The 19,062-nt window shown below is 37.2% G+C and overlaps 1 protein-coding gene across 28 annotated transcripts in view; it reads right to left on the reverse strand.

Moving 5' to 3' along the window:
* The window catches only part of DST (dystonin), a 466,993-nt gene that overhangs the window by 162,263 nt on the left and 285,668 nt on the right, over window positions 1-19,062 (reverse strand). For 21 of the 28 annotated variants that reach the window (XM_025182427.3, XM_075923642.2, XM_075923660.2 and 18 more), the window contains 7 exons: window positions 15,870-16,004; window positions 10,978-11,066; window positions 8,731-8,866; window positions 1,918-7,632; window positions 1,540-1,689; window positions 1,132-1,347; window positions 801-947 (listed from right to left, as the gene is read on the reverse strand). In XM_025182427.3, coding sequence (XP_025038212.3) covers window positions 801-947; window positions 1,132-1,347; window positions 1,540-1,689; window positions 1,918-7,632; window positions 8,731-8,866; window positions 10,978-11,066; window positions 15,870-16,004 — 6,588 coding nt within the window. The remainder of the gene's footprint in view (window positions 1-800; window positions 948-1,131; window positions 1,348-1,539; window positions 1,690-1,917; window positions 7,633-8,730; window positions 8,867-10,977; window positions 11,067-15,869; window positions 16,005-19,062) is intronic. The other 7 variants (XM_006110983.5, XM_014571373.4, XM_075923655.2 and 4 more) reach the window with 1 other exon arrangement.

Here is a 19,062-nt window from a genome sequence, read left to right on the forward strand (position 1 = left end):
TGATAAAACATCTTTCAGTGAGTAATAATATTATCCCTAATTCAATGTTCAACTATGTTTTTGAGGAAAAATGTAACAAAAAGAAATAGTTAGTTTAAAAACTTGCATTCTAAGACAAGACAACTTGGCTGAGAGTGTCTTATTTATATAACAAGTTCCAAATAATGATGGTGCGCAAAGTCGTCTTATTTTTTTTTATTTATGCACATTAGAGAACTGATTGGGAATCACCACTTAACAGATACTAAGGGGGAGCTGTTCTGCAAGAACTAGAAACAGGAGAATATTACTGAAGATATTTCTTGCCATTGGGCTTTCTTGCCATGCTCTGAAACCTAGAGTGATGCTCTACCTGCCTCTCCACTTTCTGGGACAATTCTGTCCTCAGTTAAACCCATGCAATCTGATTCAAGTCACTGACCAGTCTGCAACCCTATTCAAACCCCAGTTAAGTCACTGAACATTTTATATATCATATATAGGTTTCATGCTCATCTTGTGGATATCACATGAAGTCAGTGTTTAGGGGGCATCTGAATTCATGGTTTGGGATTTTTGTCCCACTTTTGTTTCTTTAAAGCACCCATCCATAGTGTTTTGGGAATGTACATTAAATTCACTGAAGAGATTGGAGTTTAAGAACAAGACGTAATTATACAAATTGGGATTGGTTGCAGCCCTGTATTACTCATTCAAATAGGGCCAGATTTCTTACAACAGATGTAAGTAGAGCTAGCATTATGCTATCTTTTCTGATAAATAGTTACACTATTTTATCATTTAACATAAATGATACCTGCCTTGAGTAGTTGTAAATTTTGCTTCACATTTTCTGTGTCACTCGGATTAATGGTCAGGTTGTTTACAGTTTTACTGTTTTTTGTGATCCAGTCTGAAAACTTCTGAAGTCTACTTAAAAGTTCCTGGTGCATTATTGCAAGCTTAGCCTAGAAAGGAAAATATATTTTACAGTCTCATAGTCTAACTAACCAAATCTGATATTAAATGAAAGAAAATATTATAGATTAATTTATGTTAAGATAAAAGCAAAACAAAATACTTATGCTTAGATGAATTACTTTAAGGTAAAGTGAAGCAAGTACACACAAAAAATCATCAATAGAAACATACCATTTCAGAGTCAACAGCAAAGACAATTTGTTTTGCACGCTTTGAAGAAATATCACAGACCACAAAAAAGGCCTTCTGTAAATATTCATATGTCATTTTTAGCTCTTTAAGTTGTTCTTTGTGAGCATCTTTGTGCAAAGACTTTAAAAACTCTTCTGTTAACTTCATATCTTTTTTTAGAACAACAGCAAAAGTAGCCAGCCCTGATTCAAATGACTGCAAACAAAATATAAGCGAGATACATTAAATTTACTTAGAGAAACAGATTTAAAAGTAAATTTATTTATATAATTGTATTTAAAATCTGAACCACATGATCGTTCTCTTTATATTAGGGCTTTCCACAGCATCCAGCTCTGTATTTACTAAGCGCTTCTTCGTATATCATAGAAAAAGACATAGACTTACCTCTAATTGTTCAAGCTGGACTTTTAGCATTTCCAAGTTGTTACTAATGGGCTGCTGATTATCTAAGTGGAATTTCATATCATGAACCACTATCAAATGTTCTCGTAGTTTCTCTGTATACTTTAAACTCGGCTGTACTCCACTGAACAACTAAAAATAAGTTTTAACAATCAGAGAATATTCTTTGAGCTATTAGAGAAACATAATTTTTGTTTTCATTACAATTTGTTTTAAATTTATAACTGGAGCATTTGATATCAGGGTTTGGGTTGTTGTTTGGGGGGGGTGTTTTTTTTTGTTCAGTAATGATCTATATTTTAAAGGATGCATGCAACTCCTTTAACATAAAATGTGTAACTGTGACCACTGGTAACTTACCACGCCTGATGGGTTATTTCCTGGGGAAACTTCTTTCATTTTCAGAGCATCCTCAGAAAAGCTTTTGGACAAACAGTCTGACTTCTCAGGCTGCTGGTCATTTTTCAAAATAACACTTGTGCTGTGAAATAGTGGATTCCCTCTGAGAGTTTCTGATCCAAATTCTGTCAACTCTGTTGAGAAAAGAGTACATAGCTCCTCTGCTTTGCTTACATACTCATCATCTGCAGAGATATCAGCAGTTCGTGAGCTGGAAAACAAGTCTTTTGCTAAATCACTTATCAATTCCTTTAATGTGTATGAACTTTCATCTCCAGGTGGTATTTGGAAGATCTGTTCAAGTTGAGAAGTAATAAGTTTTGGAGCTGTAACTTTTATCTCCTGGCCTCTTTCATTTTGGTGTTCACTTGTTTTGCATGGATTTTCAGTATTTTGGTTGCAATGGTTTTGTTTCAATATATCAAGGAGGAGGTCAGGACTTCTGTTATCAGACCAAGATAACTGAAGATTATTATAGTCCTTTTGATCTATGCATGATGGAGTAGCCACTAGGATAGTGCTAATGTCACTACATGTTTGTTTGCGATTTGACTCACTGGAAGTCTTAGCCTCCACATTTGTGCAATTAATCATTTTAAGTAAATTTTGCATTAAAAGTTTTGTGTCAGAGTAATTTAAAGGTTCACCTTCCTGCTTGCAGAAAACATGGCCATCTTTCAACTTCTTTCTTAAAATATTCTTTAAATCTTCAATTAGTGTGTCAGGAGAATGTGATATACCTTCCTCTACTTGCAAGTCTTTGGGAAGCATCACTTCTTTAGTTAATGATTCAACAGTCTTTTCTTTCCTGGCACCATTTTCAATTGAAGTGGTTTTGTTGGCTAAAGTATTATGCTCCCTAATGTGTTTTGCATCACTACAACAAATCAGTCGTTCACATTCCTTCTGCACAACATTATCCAAGTTGTCACCTGTGTTACCCAAAGGTATAGAAGAAAAGTCTGCTGCACCTCTATAGTTTCCAGAATATCTGGTTTCAGACCTGTCCTCAAACTCCTGGACATTCTCAATACATCCTACAGGGTCAGCTTTCTTAAAGGCAAATTCATGACTGAACATTATACCAATTTCTGAAGTGTCGTTAAGAACTTTATCAGTTTCTTGACAGACCGAAGCACTGTTTTCTTTGGTAATACTAATTCCCTTGGCTTTTACTGTAGCTGTCAGGGGAGAGGATTGAGCTTTAGAGTTTAATTCTTTTGGATGCACTGATCCCCCATCAAAAATACAGTCAGCTATCACTAACTCTTTTCCATTCCATATATAATTCTCATCAGTTTCCCCTTCCTTAATATAACAAGAATCAGCCTTATTCAGTTCTGAAATATCTTTTGCTTTTATGTCTTTTGCACATTGTTTTAAATAAGCAGAAAGGTCAAACTCTTGCATAAATTCATCTGATTTCACAGTATCAAAGTCACTGTGTTGTCCTGATGTAGCATTACTTGAAGCTTGTCCAACACTTACTTTTCCTTCACTTGAAACAGCAATTTCACTACTAATTCTAATAGATGAATCAAATATTTCTCCCAGGCTTTCCATGTGGATGGGACTTTTATTTAATTCCTGGATATGACTTTCCTTTTTAATAGTCACTATATTTATATTTTGTTTAGAATTTTCAATACCTATTCCTATTTGATCAAGTTCTTTATTTGTGACTGGGTGTACTAAGTCAGAGAGAGAACCTAGACTATTACTGTCATTCACATAAGGCACGTGTCTGATTATATTATCCATTTGGGATGAATTTACCTTTACATAATTTGATATTTGCTCTGTAAGTATGTTCTGCCTCTGCTCATTATTTGAACATGGCACAGATACATTGCTATCGTTCTCAGTTATGATGTGAGCAGGTAACAGATCTTCTGAAGGGAGTAAGTCTTTTTGAGTCTGAATGTTTGCAGCAGCAGCTTGCTTAGCAATAGCAGATGGGGATGCACATGCAGATCCCTTCTGAATGGTTACAAGGTCTGTTGCTATGGCATCATTTATGTCAAGATCTGAAGTTAGAGACTTATGCTGTGTGAGGTTACTTTTTTCACTGTTCAGTAACATATATTCAGTGCCAATGATGTTTTCAGGGTAAATATTTTCAGTGATGTCTTCTAAGATTCCTTTTCTTTCTATGCAATTCTTAAAAGCACTTTCAATTCCTTGTTGTCTTTCCTCTTTGGCTTTTTCTGTAAGATCAAGACTTCCTTCTTCAGAAACATTGGATACATTATGCTTTTCTAAACTATACTTTTCAGAGCATGGGTTACCATTTTGACGGTTGGAATCTAACTTCAAAATATTATCACCTACTAAATGTTTTAAAGGAAGATAACTATCCAAGGTATCAATATTCTGATTACATTCATCACTACCTTCCATTTCTTTGGAAGGAACAAACAGCTGGATACCATTTTTATTCTGATACCGTGAGTAATAAACATCCATTACTTCATCATCATCGTCATCATCATCAATATCATCATAACTACCACTATCATAATCCATATAATCATAATTTTCCTCTTCCTCCTCCTGCATTCCTTCATGCTCATCCTCATTAGAGTCACTGTTTGTTTGTATTTCATATTCCTCATATCTGTCTCCTTGCAATTCAGCTTCATGCAACTTTAACAAGGGACTAATGTTGCTCTCCTCACTTTCTTCACTCTCTATCATGACTGGTAGTGTCTTCGCCTTCTCTATTACATTCTCTGTTCTTTCTGTCTCTTCAGATATAGCTTCCACCATGCCAGCACTTAAGGAGGCCATAGTTATAATCTCACAGGAATCTATCTGTTCACTAACGCACAGGTTACAATCTCCAAATTTACTCATGTCTTCTTGAAAAGCGTTTAATTCTTCCTTCATATTCACTAGCACCTCTCTTTCTTCTTGGACACCTACAGTTGTGTTGTCAGGCTCTGGGGTATCATCGTCCTCAAGCTGAGAGGTATCATAATCATCACCAATTTGAGGGGAATCATAGGAATCATCCCCATCAACCTGAGGAGTGTCATATGCCTCATCATCATCATCATCATCAACCTGAGGAGTGCTGTAGGATTCATCATCATCATCATCAACTTCAGGAGTCTCGTAGGCATCGTTGTCACCTTCATGCTGCCAGTAACTATTTTCAAATTGTGGAGTACCCTCACTTTCTCCCAGCACCAAATCATCACATTCATAACTTTTAACTCCCAGTGGTAGCCTGCTATAAACACCATTGCTTCCCCCTAGAAGTAGACCACCATTCAAGTTGATATTGTTTCCCAAAAGTGGTCCACCATGAATGCTGGTACTATCTCCTAGCAATGGCCCCTCATGTGTGTCAGTACTGTCTCCATCTGACATAATGGTACAGTCCTCAATGGATGGCATGGCATATTCATTCTCTGCAGACTGTGGTTTACCATGCATATTCTCATTACAAACAACATGAGTCTCTAATTCTTTACCAGAAAGTTCTCCTAGAAGTCTGTTTTCAATACCTGTGTGGCCGAATGAATTGAAACTGCCCTGAAAATCACATTTTTTCATATCTTGATCAGTTAACATACTCTTATCATCAAACTGTAAAATGTGTGGAGCACAATTTGGATTATTTTCTTGAAGAGCAGTGACTTCATTTTTAACTGACAAATCATTTACATCCAAGGAATTTTCTAAGGTTTTAAAAGTCTTGCTTTCCCTATCCAGGCTCTCTCTTCCATCAGGTATACTGTTTTTGTCTTCATGTATTCTTGAAGTAAGAATTCCTTGTGAGTACTTTGGAAGATGCCTTTCTATATCTCCAGAGTTTGCTTGCTGATACACTTGCTCACTCTGTGTCATCTGTGTTTGTTCAGGATTCTCTTGAGAACTTTTTAATGTATTCTCTTTTTCAAGGTTTTGAGTACTACCCACTATATTTCCAGAACCTGCTTCAGGTGTAGGCATCAAAGAATTCAATGTACATTCTGACTGTTCATAAACATTAGCATTAAAGAAATTTGCTCTACTGTGAAAATCATTTCTCTCTGAACATTTATAATTCTGAATATCTTCTTCAGGAAGCTTTAAGTTGCTGTCACTGAAAGTATTCTGTACATCTGTGTACTCACCCAGGATATTGCTTTTGACGTTATTAAACATGACATTGTCAGGTAGTTTCAGATCAATTCTTTCTGAGTTTACACATGTGTTATTAAATCCTCCTTCTGCCACCTCAGTCCTGGAGGCAGAAACTTCACCTTCCAACAACATGCTCACAGCTTCATCCAGGTCTCCATCATATAACAAAAGTCTTTGCCCTGTGTTTGCATCTATACAACTATTTATCATCAGATAAGAAATGAATAATTTTTTAGTTTGTTCTAAATTATGAGGCATGGGCTCTTCTGTACTTGAAACTTCTTGTTCCTGCCTATAGTCATGAAATGCAGATGGCTGGAATTCATAAGATGATAACCATCTTCCAGTATTTTTACAAGAGGACTCTAAATCCTCCATGTTAGGCATTTTGTCAGGTAAGATTACATTGTTCAAAACAGATAGAGTATTACCATCTATTACCCCTAACTGTGCAGCTTTATCCAGACTTAGTACTTCGCAAGTTTCTGGGATATAAAGCGCAGCTATTTTCTGCCTGCCATTTAATATTTTGTTTGCCAGTTTATTGGTTATCATTCCTTGATATAAAGAAGTAGATATGGGAAATATTTCACCAGAATGTGGCCAGATGAGGCCAATGAAGCCTTTTTGTGCTTCTAGTACCAAGAGGGCACTACTAGATGAGATTAAGTTACACTGTATGGCTTCATCTACAGTTAAGCGTTTGGATGAATTTGAAGATAATATCCCACCAGTCTGAATCTGGTGAGTCAGAATACCACATGCAGTGTTCTGATCAATAAACTCTTGTTTCATGGCTTCCTCCACAGTCATTCTCTGCCCCGAGTCAGGTTCTATGATCCCCCCAGCTAGTAGTTGAGCCCCCAGCAAGCGAAACATGGTTTCACGGTCTATCAGACCTTCGTGTGCTGCTCTCAAAATACTTATTTTCCTTCCACATTTTAGTGTTATTCTACCTCTTTCTTGTGGTCTTACAGGTAGAAGTCTTAATCCTGTTTCTTCACTTATTATGCTTCTCTGAACCATCTCCTCCAGGGAAATTTTTTCTGCAGTGTTGGGGTCTATGAGATCTTTGCACATGTCTTGCCTTTCCAAAAGTTTTGAAAATAAAGATGCAGAAATCAGGTTTCTCTGGAAAGCTTTGTGCAAAGTGAATTGCTCCCCCGTAGCTGGCATAACTACATACCCTCTGGAAAGCTGAATCTCAAGAATTTTAATGGCAAGAGTCTCTGGAATTACAGCTTGTTCTAAAGCAGCTACAGCTGGAAGACTTGTGAATGATGACTCTGAAATAATTTTCTTAGCATTATTTAATTCCTGTAGTTGCAATTGAGTTTGTTCGTCAATAAGACCGTGGCCTTTTGCTTCTTCAAGATCAAAATATTTTCCTAGTTGAGGTGAAATTAGGCCACATAAAATCAGCTGATTCTCAAGCAATCTAATGCCAGTATCAGAGTCAATTAGACCTTTTAAAACAGACTGAAAGATTGAAAAGACTTCTCCTGTTGTTTGATCAATGACACCAGCAATAACTTTATCCACCTGAAAAGGAATATAAAGAATGATTTTAAGAAATTTTATAATTGTTCATGTTAAAGTTAGTTTTTTCTTTTGAATACATATTAAGCACAAAATCATATACTTACCAGGACTGGGACAATGCTGTGAATGTTAGCAGCTCAAATGCGTAAGTGATCTATGTCAGTGATTCAACAGCATACGATGGAATAAAAGATTTAAACTCAACATGCATCTGTGAATTGAAAACCTACACTCTGCATACATAAATAGGGTTAGTGGAAGGCAACAGAATAGATTATTATAAAGTGAGCAAATAGGACATATATCTGGAAGGCAAACTGTCATGCTCTAAGTCGTCTGTGAAAGGTTAGAAGATTCAAAAACAGTATGTGATACAAAATGACCATGCTATTCATATTTACAGCATACCACACTTTTGCACAAACACCCAAACATATGAAATCAGATATTACAGAACCCACATACTGAAACTAGTTTGCATGGAAAGCCTGTTATCAGGTTGGCAACATATTTTAAAATAATCATACAAGACATACTTCTACTTGTGTATGCACACATATATGCAATACCTTTTAGGCAGAATTCCATATATAATATTTTGATTGATTTTTTTTAAATGTACTTCTGGCACCTCAAAATCAATTAATATATATGGTTCCAATCATATATCCAATTAGAATTTAAGGAAAATCTGAAACTCTATATATCTTGTGGGATAGCTCTGGGGGAGTTTACGGCAAAGATGTTATTTTATGGTGTCATATTTTTGCAGCACACAAACTTATCTAGCAATCAGAGGATGGCTTTTAAAGAGAAGAGTTAAGAAATGAATGATTTGTTTCTTTCTTCATGCAAGGCACATAGTATTAAGACTCTTCACACAAGTTTTGATGAACACAATGTTCATATGCACACATGACTACATAGATTATACACATATATAGAAACGACAATCATTTGATTCATGTTTCAGCTTATTGATATGTACAATCAAATGGTTTCTCCTTTTGCTGTTAATATGTTTTTTCACAACCATGCTGTAAATCTCAAATGCACAATATAGCTAGAAACACAATAATACATTTTCTGTGCTATTACCTTTTCGTCCATCTTTTCATCAACTAAATGCTGTGACTCCTGCAGTTGTTTCAAAGATTCATTAGATAACAGGTTGTAACCTTCTTGTAGGGATTTCACTTGCTTTTCCATTTCACTTCTCTCTCCATCTGTCATTCTACCAAAAAAAACCCCCCAAAACCCAGATATGGTAAGAATTACTAATAGATTTGAAAATCTGACCTGTGTTTTGGGCCAATATTAAGACATATCATAAGAAAGTTGTATAAAAAAATGAATCAAATACAGTTGAATAATTAAGATATGTAAGTTAATTGCATTGTCTTTCAGACAATCTGTGATCAGAAGCTGAGGCAAAATTAACTGAAAGATGCTTTTAGTAAATTATTCCCTGATTTCTATTGTCTATGGTCTATCAGGCAGTTTTCCATACCTCTAATAACTGATCATGATGAGCCAACCAGATGAGCTCACCAGATGAGCCAACATGAATACAGTTTTGCAGCAAGCATTCAAAGAATCATGGGGAATTCTTTACTAAAATCAAAGTATATTACATGTACTAATTTCAGAGCTGGGTGAAACAAGCCTTCTCTATACAATTTATATGCTAGTTTGTTCATGTTGTGAAGTGTTTTGAGAACCTTCAGATGAAAGGTGCTTTATAAATATATTGTCATGTGTTGTGCCACCTAATCCATGGTACTGTTGTGAAAACAGCCTACAAATTTACCTCAATTGTCGGCACAACTGGAAAAATTGTAAGAAAGTTCATGAAATGTCACAAAAACCTTTAACAACAAATGTTAATAGGAAATAGGAAAAGGTACAAAATCAAGACAAAAAGACTAAAAAAACATGCCTACTGATATAACTCAAGGACTGTATTAAAATCATGTGTTGGTAAACAAGAAAAGTGAGGAACTCCAACACCAGTGAGTCAGAAATTATGTCTAATTGGTAGACAAAATAATGAGAGGATGGGTTTTTCAACCCATTGCACCTCTTTTGTGATCCTCAAAAAGAGACTCTGGGAAGAAAAACTGGCTACAGGAGTGGACTTCATTATCATGACTACCTCCCTCACTGTGCCCTGGGACCTTGGACCATCTTCATCCCAATCTAAAAGTAGAATTAAAAAGACTGGGACTTTTCAGTTTAGAAAAGAGGAGACTAAAGGGAGGGATATGACAGAGGTCTATAAAATTATGACAGGTAGGGAGAAAATGAATACGGAAAAGTTATTTACTTGTTCCTATAACATAAGAACTAGGGGTCACCAAATGAAATTAATAGGTAACAGGTTTAAAACAAACAAAAGGAAATTTTCCTTCATGCAGCACACAGTCAAACTGTGGAACTCGTTACCAGAGAAAGTTGTAACAACTAGGACTTTAATAGGTTTCAGAAAAAAAAAACCAAAAAACCCACCTAAATACATTAATGGAGGTTAGGTCCATCAATGTCTATTCACCAGGATGGGTAAGGAATGGTGTGTGTCCCTAAGCTTCTGTTCGTCAGAGGCTGGAAATGGATGACAGGAGAGGGATCACTTGATGATCACCTGTTCTGTTCACTATTTCTGGGGCACCTGGCACTGGTCACTGTGACGGGATACTGGGCTAGATGGACCTTTGGTCTGACCCAGTATGGCCATTCTTATGTTCAGTCCTGAAAAATCCTGACAGTACAGGTTGCAGGCAGGGTTCTGCTAAATCCTGAAACATTATCTATGCCATATCCCGAAGCCCCCATGAGTCCTTTTCCTTCCCTGCTTTATTTCTTCTCTTTCCTTTTGACTTCTGTCTAGTAAGAGTTTGGCAGAGCCACCAGGGCTGCATATTTTGAAACATGACTCTAAGCCTGTTGCCAGAAAAAAGGCAGCTAAAAGAAATGCCCTATACAGCCTGATCCTTGTGTAAGTTTGCCAGGATTTGGGAGAGGCTGACAACACCCTGTGCATGTGTTTTTCTGGCAGCTATATTGCAAGTGAGCCTTGAACTTTGTTTAACAGTGTTTAATAACTGGAGAGTGAGTTACGTTAACATCTTTAACACTTTGGGACTGCTACTACTAGCTAATTTGATACAATATCGTATACACTTAATCAAGTTCTCTTTGCAATTTTATTTAAATTAAACAAGAAAAACAAATAAAATATTATCCTCTGTAGCTATAAGATGAGAATATCAGTCTGTTCCTTATAATATGATCCACTAATTTAGTTACAGTTATATTAACAAACTGTTGTGATAAAATTTAACATACTTATCACTGTGTTTAGCCAAAAATGACTGTGTGGTCTGCAAAGCCTCTGATATTTGTTCTTTCTTGGTGGCTATTTCATCAGAGGAAATCTGAAAAAAATACAACCCAAATTCAGTTCTCCACAGTGTTTAACTCTGAAAGGAGAGGGAAAAAAAGTAGCCAACATACACAAATCTATCATCTTCAGTCTCAGTACTGAAGAGCCTGCCATACTCAGGGTATTTCTGGGCAGGCAAGGCACAGGTAAGGCTAGTTATTTGTTATGATAGATATACTGTCATTTTAAAAAGAGGAAATCTATAGCGCATCTTTTTGTCTAGCATTAAGCTGTTTGTCAGGGATAACTATTGGGGAAGCCTAACACTCTTCATATAACAACATTTGTTTAAAGAAGTGGTCCCCAATGTGGTTCTTGCAGGCGCCATGGTGCCCGCCGGGGCATTTATGTGTGCCCACCGAAACATCTGGGCTGACCCCACCCCCAGCGCGCGACACATGTGTGGTGCCGGCCCCAGGCACATGGGTAGCTTCTGCCCCGGGCACACAGCACATGCACGGGGCTGCCCACGTGCAGGGCACGTGGGCAGCCCCTGCCCCGGGTGCACAGCACATACGTGGTGCTGGCCCCAGCTGCAGGGTGCGTGAGTGGCCCCGCCCCTGGCATGCAGTGCATGCGTGGCCCCGCCCCCAGACGCCCGGCAGCCACGAAAGGTTGGGGACCACTGGTTTAAAAACATAGCATAGTATTTAACTAATTGTTTAAAAACTTATTCAGCTACACCTGGCATACCGAGAGCCAACTTCATACAGCTTTCATGATGGAGTTTTGTTCAGCAGATATTGACTGGGATAACAAAGATCATGCCTTAAGAAAAAATACCTAAAAGTCACAGACAGTGTCCTGAAAGTTATGGCTGTGACAAAGAGGGATCCAGAACTGGCTCCAACTATAGAAAACGCAAAGAAGATAGGCATGGCAGGACAACAGCTCCCAACTCCTTCTATATGATCTAGTGCAGCGGTTTCCAACCTTTTTCAGATGGGGACTCATTTTGACAATTTGGGAAGACTTGGTTACCCAAGGCAATTCAAAAACAGGGGGGAGGAAAGGGGGCAGAGCCACCTGGGGAGACACTTGGTGACCCTTTTGAAATGTAATGGTGACCCATATTTGGGTCCCAACCTATAGGTTGGGAAACCCTGATCTAGTGGATCTGAGCTGGCATGGGCTTGCATGCTTAAAGTGCTACATTGTCCTGCATTTTGCTTCTGTTACAAGGAGCAGTAGTGGCTGATGCTGTGTGTTCTCACTTAATGCTCTAAGGGGCACTGTGCCTGTTACATGCATAATATCCCCAGGACAGTACACCTCTGTAAACATCACTAATGAAAGCTCAGGATTACTGGTCACAATAGGACCCCAAGTTGTAGTTATTAATGTGGATTGGGATTTACTAACATACTCAGCGTTGGTTTTATTCTGTCAATGACTTTTATCGTTGACTTCAATGGGAACAGAGAATATGCCAACAATGAATGCTTTTGAAAATCCCATCCACAAAGCTCACTGCTTTTCTTTGTAAACTAAATACTAAAAACTAAACTGGGACTATGAAATTAGTAACACTTAATATTGGTCCTGTACAAACACATCTGTGGTTCTAAGCTATATGATACTGAGCTGTACCAATATGAACAGCATTGTGAGCTAGACAACAAGGACAGTGCCAAAGCTCTATATTTGATGTTAGTTTGTTATGTGTATTCTGATCTAAAAGGATCATTAAAGAAACTAATCTAAGTCCTAAAACATTCATATGAAAGTGAGGCTGTTCATATTCCCAAGTCAGACCTAGGAGAGCAGGGAAGTAGTACACAGCGAACAAAGGACTTAACTGGAAATTTATATTCACATAAACAACTTTATATTCATTAACTGCAGTAGATACCTGAAAAAAGCCCATTCCAGATGATAGAACATAATCTGGTCACTAAATACATTAACTTTTCAAATTATTGCTTTTCTTTCTCCGGGCAATTGTAAGGTGAAGCTTTACAGGATGGACTGTACCTCTTGCTTCAAGGGACTCTCAAGGAGAGTGGAGGTCCCCGCAAAGGGAAGGAGGCAAGAGAAGAAAGCTGAACTTGATGGAGTAATCTATGAATTCCACGCTGTTCCAACTGTTCTGTGTCTCCATCATGTTGCCATAAATCATGTTTTGTACCTCCAGGGCGATTTCAGACAAAAAAGTCTGCCCACAACTACTGCCACAGCCATGGAGCAAGCAGCAGTGTTGGTAGCATCTAGCCAGGGCAGAAGAGATGCCTTGGCATTTGTTCTGGCCTTCTGAGAGTCTGAAAGCGTTCTCTCTTATTCTGGGGCAAGTCTTCAACAAAGGATGAAAATTTGTAATGTTTTGGAAAATTGTATTTCGTTATTAGGGCTTAGTAATTGGCTCCTCTGAACTGCAATGTGGCAGAGGACTATGTTTTTCCATTCCAGAAGGTCCATCTTTTTTTGATCTTATAAGAAGGCACAGAATGGAATCGACATGGTCTGTTCTGTTTGCTGACTCTATGAGCAGAAAGTTGGATGTGAGATGAGAAAAGAAGTATTTTGATCCTTTGCGTGGGATGCCATACTTTTTGTCTAACTTCTCTCATAGTCAATACAGTAGCTGGCCTGCCATACTGAAAGTGCCCAGCCCAGCAGAACATAATTCATAGGCAGGGAGATTTTGCCCTGACAAAGTGTGTGAAAGATGCACAACAAGGAATGCTGGGTTTTTTGTCTTCCAATGGGACAATGGACTGGACTATAAGGTCCAGAAACCAAAAATCTTATGCTTGAAATCTTCAGCATAAGATAGTGAGAAAGAGGATTTGTGGAGAAGTGATGTTTCTTCTTCCATAGGTGGCTCTTGCTCCTCTATATGATTACACTGTTTGGAAGGACCCAAGTGCAGCATTTTGTTCATCTTTATGAGATGGTGCCATGTAAAACTAATCACCATAAGGGGCCTAGAGTTTCCAGTAAGTCCATCTTTGTGGGGCATAAGGAAATGGGGTAAGACCCCATTGCTATTCTTGCTAGGGTTGTATGTATCCCCTGCTAGGGTACCCTAAGTGAAGTAAGTTAAAAAGAGAAAATTATGTACAGACACTTCAGAATCTGATGAGGAGTTCATTGATGATGGGGCAAATGTTGTCAATTCCAGAGGCCAAGGAGGGCCCAGGGCCCAAAAGGGGTCCTATAAATGCACTGACACCAGAAGCTATTGATATGAAGGTATCACATGGTACTGAGTCGGGATAGACTGGAAATGTGTCTGTGTACTCTCAAAGAGTTTATGAGGGACTGGAGACCACAATGGTACTGGAGGGCAAGCCACTGTTGAAGATGGTAAGATCTGCTTTTACATCCTGAACAGATCTAAAATTTGGAGGGGATGGGAGACTACCTGAGCCAGCCTGAATGTCTGCTGCTTCAGGTGAAAGACCTATAGAAGGTGTACCAGAGTTCAAACCTGCGTTCTTGGACATAACCCACATTCAGGACCATGGATAAAAGGGTCGAGAAAAGCAAAGGCACACTTTAGAAAAAAAAAAGAAAAGGGAAGTGTAACCCCCCTGCCCCCCTTTCTAAGTGCAAATTGTGCTAAATAAAAATAAATAAAGAAAAAATACTAAGGAAATACAGACATTTTATCAAGAAGTGTAGCAAACCATTTGGCTAGCCAGAAGGCACCACAGCCCTCATCTTAAACTGCAGGCAATTGAGAAGGATCTGGAGTGGCAGCAGTTCTGCTTCTCACTATATGTCCTCATACCAGAGGACAAAGGTATCTAGGGTGGAGGAATGGATCTGCAGACATTGCTGATGAAAATTCTCTGACCCAGAGTGCACAAACCTTGAAATGGAGAACCCATAGGGACAATACTTGAAAAAGAACCTGCTATACATAATACAAACATTTATTTATGTGGCCATTTCAATGTGGCCCCTCTTCCCAGTGGCAGAGCACTCAAAGACAATCAAAATAATTTGAAAAAACTACTCAGTCTCTCTCTCTGGTGTCCCAACATTGTAATCGGTCCTTCCTTTGCTATCTGTCAAGCAAGAAAAAACATGCAAATAAATGAGTCAATCTGGCCACAAAGCCTCCTTTGCAGAGCACAATGTGGGGTACAAAAATGTCCCAACACACCCACTTTGTATCATCTTTTCTGAAAATAGCACTCGAGGGAGAGAGTAGAAAGTCACCTTTAACTGAAGAATCATGGGAAAGGAGACATTACTTTTGCCTCTGACACTCAATGGATGAGAGTTGCCCTCACCTATTCCAACTCAAAATACCTGTATTTTTAAGAAAAAAGAAAACAATGAAAACTGGTCCCTTTCTCCTTCCCATTCCTTCTTTACTAGAGGTAGTGTGGGTGTTTCAAGGGATGTAGTAACTTTTGCAAGATGAGGAAACAGACTCAGAATAGGATGTAAAGACATTGTGTAAAGACAGATTTTTTATATAAGCTATATACCCTCTGCTGGTTCTGCAGTTCCCAGGGTGAGAGTTGTGTATATTAGTGGCTTTGTGCTGTGACTTTACCTCTGGATATGTCAGCTGTCTGCAGTCAGAATATGTCATATTTTGGGATCTGCACATCCCAGTGGGTGTCCTATATTTTTTCTCAATACATTTTCAAAATACATTGTGCCTTTGTTTTCATATTTGTAAATGTATTTTTAAACATTGTACAATGTTTCCCTTGGGATCAAATGTGAAATTAAATCTTTCTAGTATTGTAAAAATATTTATGGAAACCTTTTTACATATTAACCAGGACAAAGAGTACAAAAGAAAGTGATGTTCTTTCAAGAAATCTTTGAATACCTGCTGCTTAGGCAAGTCTGCCTTTTCAGCCTTTTCTCCTCCTCCCTTGCTGAGGGTCTTGCTGATGTCTGACACCCATTTCAGTAAATCCCCAGCTTTCTCAACATGTTCTTTCTTTTCCGCTTCCATTGACTTCTGGGGGTAATGTGCATTGTAAAAAATATTATTTAAACTGTTGAGATATTAAATAGTAACACCCAGGCTCTCTATTGTCTCATAATGCCAGTATTACAACAAAAGCTACTATAGTTTGCTATCTTTATTTATTTAACCTAATTCAGTATGGTCACCTATAGGAAAATATATATTTTCTATATATGCCATATAACTAGAGACACTGATATATGTGATTCTTTCAAAACATTTGTACACATTTTAAAATGGCTATAGTACATACATATTCATATATACACACACAAATTATTTTATAGACACTACAGAAACAGATTAACCTACCGGACACTATTAAGTAATTAAAATCTAAACAACGCTTATAATCAGAAAAGCTAAAGCATCTTTGATTTGCTGCCTTTACATTAGCCTGATATGCATGTAGCCAGCACTGAGTATTACATTTCCACAATGCACTGGGTTAGATTACTAAATTACTTTTAGAAGGAAATACATTAGATTTCAAACCAACATATACTGAAAAATAATCACGGAGGAGTTATCATTTTGTCTATAATAAATATATTATGAATTTGTAATTTGTCTAACAGAATATATTTTTAGCTAGAATTTTGTAGTACTTTAAAACTTTTCAGTACTTAAAAATATGTTTAAATGTTTTCACGTATCACATGGAAAAAGGAAACATTTTAAATGGTTAAAAAAACTAAGCATTTCATAACATTACATTTCAGTTCATACGTATTGCAGCTATGTGAAAAACAAATGGCACTGAACCAAGTTTTCTCTTCAATCAGTGCAAAATCAAACAGTGAAATTTAGACAGTGCCACTCCAGACTACAAATATATGAACTAATTCTACAAATGCTAAATATATGGGAGCTTTATACATGTGAGTAGTCTTATGTGAATAAGTGTTCCAAAGATTTGAGCCTAAATCTCTGTTGGATGCCTCTGTTTGAGCCTAAATCTCATTTTGATACCTTTGTAATAGAAAGTATTGGGGTATTAAGAGCAGTTTGAAAAGCCAAATTCAGTCAACATGGCTTCATAAAATATTGTAATATTATGTTCTAAATCAGAGATGAGGAACGTAAGGCCCAGGGCCTGGATGTGGTCCTTGGCTTGCCTGGATCCAGCCCCTGAGGCTCAGGGCGCTTTGCCATCCCAGCATCAGGGAGCCCACGCTGTCCCTCCAGCTTCCCTAATGCTCCCTTGCTGGGCTGGAGCATACAGCATACTAAGCTCCGGTGTGCAAGGGGAATGTGTCTCTTTCCCAGTCAGGGGTCATGTCAGTGAAAGGTGTTTTTTTTTTTTTTTTTTTTTTTTTTTGCTTCTCACTTACTTGTGTGTGGCCACTCCCCCCCAAAAAAAGATTCTCCAGTCATGTCTAAATTATAGCAATCTCTTACTTTTAAATACAGTAAGGGTTAGATTGTAATTTTGTGTGTATGTGTGTGTAGTTATTAGGGTTGTCAATTAATCACAGTTAACTCACATGATTAACTGAAAAAAAATTAATTGCTATTAAAAAAGTAATCACAATTATATTTAGTTTTAATCGCATTGTTTAATCACATCAGAATCCCAACTGAAATGTATTAAATGTTTTAGGTGGTTTTCTATATTTTCAAATATATTGACTGCAATTATAACACACACTTTATATTAAAATTTTATTACAAATATCTGCATTATAAAAATAAAATAGTATTTTTCAGTTCACTTCATACAAGAACTATAGTGCAATCTCTTTTACCTTGAAAGTGCAATTTACTAATAGTGATTGTGTTTTGATGACATAATTGTACTCAAAACCAAAACAATGTAAAACTTTAGACACAAGTCTACTCAGTCCTACTTCTTGTTAAGCCGACCACTAAGACAAACAAGTTTTGTTTACTTACACAGGAAAAATGCAGCCTACTTCTTATTTACAGTGTGACCTGAAAGTGAAAATCGACATTTGCATGGCACTTTTGTAGGCAGAACTGCAAGGTAATTACATGCCATATATTTTAAACATTCATATGCCCCTTCATGCTTCAGCCACAATTCAAAACAACATGCTTCCATATTGATTATGCTCAATTAAAACAATAATGCATTAATTAGATGTGTAACTGAACTCAATGGAGGAGAATTGTGTGCCTCCTGCTTTTTTACCCACATTCTGCTATATATTTCATGTTACAGCAGTCCCAGATGATGACCTAGTACATGTTGTGCATTTTAAGAATATTTTCACCGCAGATTTGACAAAATGCAAAGAAGGTACCAATGTGAGATTTCTAAAGATAGATACAGCATTTGACCCAGTGTTTAAAAATTTGAAATGCATTCCAAAATCTGAGAAGGACAAAGCATGCTTTTCAGGTGCCTTAAAAGTGCAACACTCTAATGTGAAAACTACAGAACCCAAACCACCAAAACAAAACAAAAATCAATCTTCTGCTGGTGGCATCTGACTCAAAAGATAAAAATCAACATGCACTGCATAATTTTGTAATAGATATGTAGCCATGTTAGTCTGGTCTAGCTGAAACATAATTTTGGATCGTTATCAACCAGAACCCATCAGCAGCTTGGATATATGTTCTCTGGAATGGCTGTTGAAGCATGAAGGGGCATTTGAATTTTTAGCATATATGACATATAAAAAGTCTTGTGACATCAGCAATAACAGTGCGATTGTAATGGCTTTTCTTACTTTCAGATGATATATAAAAAAGAAGCGGACAGCATAATTTCCTACAAATGTAAACAAACTTGTTTGTCTGAGAAACTGGCTGAACAAGAAGTAGCACTAAGTAGACTTGTAGGCTCTAAGTTTTAAATTGTTTTTTTTTAATGCTGTTATTTTTATATAATTCCATATCTGTAAGTTCTACTTTCACAATAAAGAGACTGCACTACAGTACTTAGGTGAATTAAAAATCCCCCCTTTTTTTTACAGTGCAAATATTTTAATAAACATAAAGTGAGATCTGTACATTTTTATTCTGTGTTGTAACTGAAATCAATATATTTGAAAATGTAGGAAACATCCAAAAAGATTTA

The sequence above is a fragment of the Pelodiscus sinensis genome, chromosome 3, assembly GCF_052426305.1.
Source record: "Pelodiscus sinensis isolate ZL-2025 chromosome 3, ASM5242630v1, whole genome shotgun sequence".
Classification (NCBI taxonomy): domain Eukaryota; kingdom Metazoa; phylum Chordata; order Testudines; family Trionychidae; genus Pelodiscus; species Pelodiscus sinensis.